The following is a 4,561-nucleotide window of genomic DNA, read 5'->3' on the forward strand; positions in this document are numbered from 1 at the left end:
TCTCTGCAGGTAACCTCTCCTCTTACAGGGAAGGTGCACAGATACCTGGCATTCGGACCTCCAGTTGTGCCAGCACCTTGTTGAAAATGCTGTCTTTTTTCCACTGGAAATAAATAATAATCTCATCCTGGGATTCTGGGATCCTGAGATCCTTGGTGTCAGAGCTCCTGGGAGTGGAGCTTCTTCTTGTTGTTGTAGGACTGGCTGTGGAGATGAGCACCAAGGTCTGCTCAGGGCACCAGCTCAAACTGATAAGAGCCCGTAACACTGATCATGTGTGGTTCCTTAGTGCCCCAGTTGTGCTGGTCCCAGTTACTTCCCATGTTGGGACAGATGTTATGTTCTATGCCCCTCTGATCGAATGATCCTAGGAGTGTTAGATCACCTAGGAGTGGATCTTCCACTGTCCGTGGAGCCTGGTTAAAGAGTTGACACCCCAGGTCTGCACTAGGCACTGCCCCAGACTGAATGCAAACTTAATAATTTCTAAGAATATTTGAGACTTTACAGTGAATTTATTCTACTCTTTCATTTTCTTTGTTGTAGGATCAATGTATATCCAGGGCTGTCGAGATCCCAAAATATAGCACAAACTGCTTTGGAATTTACAGATATGCCTCTTTCTGCTTCTTTATGATAATACTGTAGCAATGTAATGGGACGCTTGTATATGTGGTGGTATAAACAATGACATAGACAGTTTTTCATATTTTAAATCTTAGGAGTTTTTGGCTGAGCAGATTATCAGACAGATTTCAACCTCACTAATTCCAAACCTGGCACTGTGTCCTGGATACAGACAGTTCTACTTCTCTCCTCATCTTCACATCCAACCAATAATTTTGGTGTCCTGTTAGAAAATCTCTCCCTTTTGATTTCTGCTTTGAAGAATCCCCATATATCCTGGGAGTCTTGCTATCCCACTTTCTGCTTATCTATTAGTGGTCAGATATATATTACATCCAAAAGACAAGTGAGGAAGGATGTATGTTCACAAAATATTAGACCAGTGATGGGCTATAGAAATAGCAATTCCATGAACTAACAACTAAGATAGAACTTTTCTCTCAACAAGTTTAGCAGTCAACAAAATAATATAGTTAAAAAATGTCACACAACGTTCCCCTACATAGAGACTTGCCATCATGCCTGACCCTTTTCAGTGTTTTCTTAAGAACTGTTTTGTGGGATAATACACCATGCCAGAAAGCATAATAAGCTTGAGTGGTTCTGAGAACCCAACATCCATGTACCCATCTGAGATGGTAGGCATCTCCCTATACCCTATTTGATTCCTTAACTGACACATGTGCCATATTTCCCACAAAAGAAACATCACTGTGGTCACGTGTAGAAAACTAAAGTTCTATATGCTAATGAGGAATGCAGAGTCCCTGAGGTTTTACCCAATAAGATTGCCTTCCTGGACATTATTTCTTACAAAAGGTATTTAATCTCTAGTCCACACTGAGAAGGTGGTATGCACTTATTTTCCAAGATGTACAAACAATAAACAGCTTATACAAAATCAAAATCTTGCCACTGATAGATTGAAATCACTGAGTGAGTTCTTTCACAATAATCTACCATAGGAATCTGGTGGCTTTGTGAAGAATCAATTATTTTGCATAATCTTCAATGCTGGAAGAAAAGATTTTAAGAAATATACTTGAATTTATGGTTGATTTATGTTATATTTCCACATCTGCAAGCCAGAGAAAGCAAGTTCTGTTGGATCTACAATTAACAAGGTCTCCCTTTCAGGATCTCATTAGCTGTAATTGCCATAGCGTACCATTTTAATAGAAAAAAAATTCATTGGCTGACATAAAAATGCATGTTCTAAGCAAACACTACCATTAAAAGTATAGAACTAGTGCACTAAAGTTGTGTGTATATTATTATGAGTTCCCCCACGTGAATGCTGTGATACTTCTCTGCAGGATGAGTACACGAAACTACCAACTCGTTTTGGCCATGTTATTTGCCATCAATGAGATCAACTTGAACTCCCATATTTTACCAAACACCTCTCTTGGACTTGAGATTTATAATCTGCCACATATTGGAAGGAACATTTTTAGGACTGTATTCTCTTGGCTCACAGGTTTGAGTAAATTGATCCCTAATTATACATGTAGAAAAGAAAGCAAATCAGCTGCTACACTTACTGGACTATCATGGAAAATATCTGAAACAATTTGCACCATATTGGATCTTTACAAATTTCCTCAGGTAAGTGCAAGTTGTGTGAATGATGGTCAGCCAGGACTCTTTCTTCTGAATTTAGCCATTTGTAAAATTAAAGGGAAGGAGTTTGATTATTGAAGTTAAAATATCATTTACAAAGACAAAGACACATTGGTATTTGGGGGGGTTCTTTTTTTTCTTTTTTGGTTTTTTTGGGGGGGAGTTTCGGGGTTTTTTGGGGTTTTGTTTCTTTGGTTTTTGGTTTTTGGGGTGTTTTGGGGGGGGTTGTTTTGTTTTTGTTTTTACTTTTAAATATAGTATGCTGGCTGATTTTCTGTCAAAGTGACCCAGGCTCGACGGAGAAATTAGATTCAGTTTAGAAAATGCCTCCATGAGATCCTGCTGCAATGCATTTTCTCAATTAGTGATCTAGAGGGGAGGGCCCATTGTGGGTGGTGCCATCCCTGGGCTGGTCCTCTTTGGTTCTATAAGAAAGCAACCTGAGGAAGCCAGGTGAAGCAAGCCAGTAACATTCCTCCAAGGCCTCTGCATCAGCTCCTGATTCCAGACCTGCTTGAGTTCCAGTACTGACTTCCTTTGGTGATCAACAGCAATGTGGAAAGTTTAATAATTTCTTTTTGTCTTTTAAGACTAAGACATTTTGAATGGCAATTCTTGTTCTCCATTTTAACATTTTGTATTTCTTTCAGCTTACTTTTGGGCCTTTTGATCCTGTTCAGATTGGTAGAAACCAGTTTCAATCTCTCTACCAGGTGGCCCCCAAAGACACAGCTCTGTTGTCTGGTATTGCCTCTTTGATGCTTCATTTCAACTGGAACTGGGTGGGACTCCTCATCCCAGATGACCACAGAGGTGCTCAGTTTCTATCAGACTTTAGAAAGGANCTAGACAAAACTAAAATCTGCATAGCTTTTGTGCAAACAGTATTATATNTGGGGGAAACCCTACTTCGTTTGCTATCCCAAAATCATATCCACTTTCTAGAATCATCGACAGCAAATGTGATTGTAATTTATGGACCTACTTCGATTCTATTAACTTTAATAGAAAGTACATATAGAAAATACAACATGAAAAAAATTTGGGTTATGACTTCAAAATGGTTTTGCCAAAATTTGAAACTATATAATATGTTAGAATTATCCCATGGGGCTCTCATTTTTTCACCCCATTATGAGGAGATTGCTGGTTTCAAAAAGTTTATGCAAGAAGCCACTCCCATCAAGTACCCAGAAGATATTGTTCTTCATTTATTGTGGCACGAGCATTTCAATTGCTCATTTTTGCGTTCTGAATGTAAAATATTTAAAAACTGCCTGCAGAATGCCTCTTTGGAATTGTTGCCAGGGAATATGTTTACAATGGCCATGACTGAAGAGAGTTACAATGTGTATAATGCTGTGTATGCAGTGGCCCACAGTCTGCATGAGGAGACACTCAGTCAAATACAATTTCAACCACAGGCAAATATTGATAGGACTCTGTTATTTCCCTGGCAGGTAATGTGAATTCCTTGTATTTTAAACTCCCCAATATGACATCAGATGCTTTAAAAGCTCTCAAACTAGTTATGCTAGATTACTTTTTCCATTCAATAATCTACAAGTGGTAGCATATATTTCAGTGCCTAGATATCACTGTACTTATATGTCCATAAACATGATGAGTGCACCTGTGGAAGATTGCATTTAACAGAATAATTCTTATTTTGGTAGAGGAAAATATGGATATTTCTCTTTGCAATTTCTCAGAAGGAAAACCCAGGTTTTCAATGATGCACCTAGCTCTAAAGAGGTTTGATGTCTCAGAGTGGGTAACATGCAGAGAAGGCTCTACCATATCAGAGAAGTTGATGGGCAACAGGGATATGGGTTGTCTTAGGGATAGCCTGGAAAGAAAAGCTGCAATCAGGATGGAATTGAATAACTAAGCTTAAAATAATATGGATATGTGATTGTAGGAGTAGGAAGAGCCTTTGTGAATGGCTTAGATATTGAGGGCAGAGCTTTCAGAGTTGTCTAAGTATACTTATAAAACAAAATTCAGAAAACTGCTGTGCCTCTTCTACTGTATGGGAACATAATACGAAATTGTCATCTATGAAATAGGATGGAAGCACTCAACAAATACTGAATCTCTTCAAACATTTATAATGTACTTCCTGACTATGAAACAGATATTTGTCTAATGTTTATGCTAATTGCTTAAAATGACTCAAACTTATGTGAGAAGTATATCCAAAGGGGAAAAAAAGAGTATTTGTTTATTATTGTTATGATTTTTGTCAAGTAAGAGTAATTACAAAATGGTAAATTTTTTTCCTTCAAGAAAATTGCTTACTTTTTTTTTT

General features: G+C 37.9%; 1 protein-coding gene across 1 annotated transcript in view; it reads left to right on the plus strand.

Moving 5' to 3' along the window:
* Positions 1 to 1,944: 1,944 nt before the first annotated feature.
* The window catches only part of LOC110289092 (vomeronasal type-2 receptor 116-like), a gene marked incomplete at its 3' end in the record, with an annotated part of 9,530 nt that continues 6,913 nt past the window's right edge, over positions 1,945 to 4,561 (plus strand). Inside the window, exons 1-2 of the mRNA XM_021155290.1 lie at positions 1,945 to 2,235; positions 2,901 to 3,710. Of these exons, the coding sequence (XP_021010949.1) occupies positions 1,945 to 2,235; positions 2,901 to 3,710 (1,101 nt within the window). The remainder of the gene's footprint in view (positions 2,236 to 2,900; positions 3,711 to 4,561) is intronic.

Source organism: Mus caroli, unplaced genomic scaffold (assembly GCF_900094665.2).
Source record: "Mus caroli unplaced genomic scaffold, CAROLI_EIJ_v1.1 scaffold_19078_1, whole genome shotgun sequence".
Classification (NCBI taxonomy): domain Eukaryota; kingdom Metazoa; phylum Chordata; class Mammalia; order Rodentia; family Muridae; genus Mus; species Mus caroli.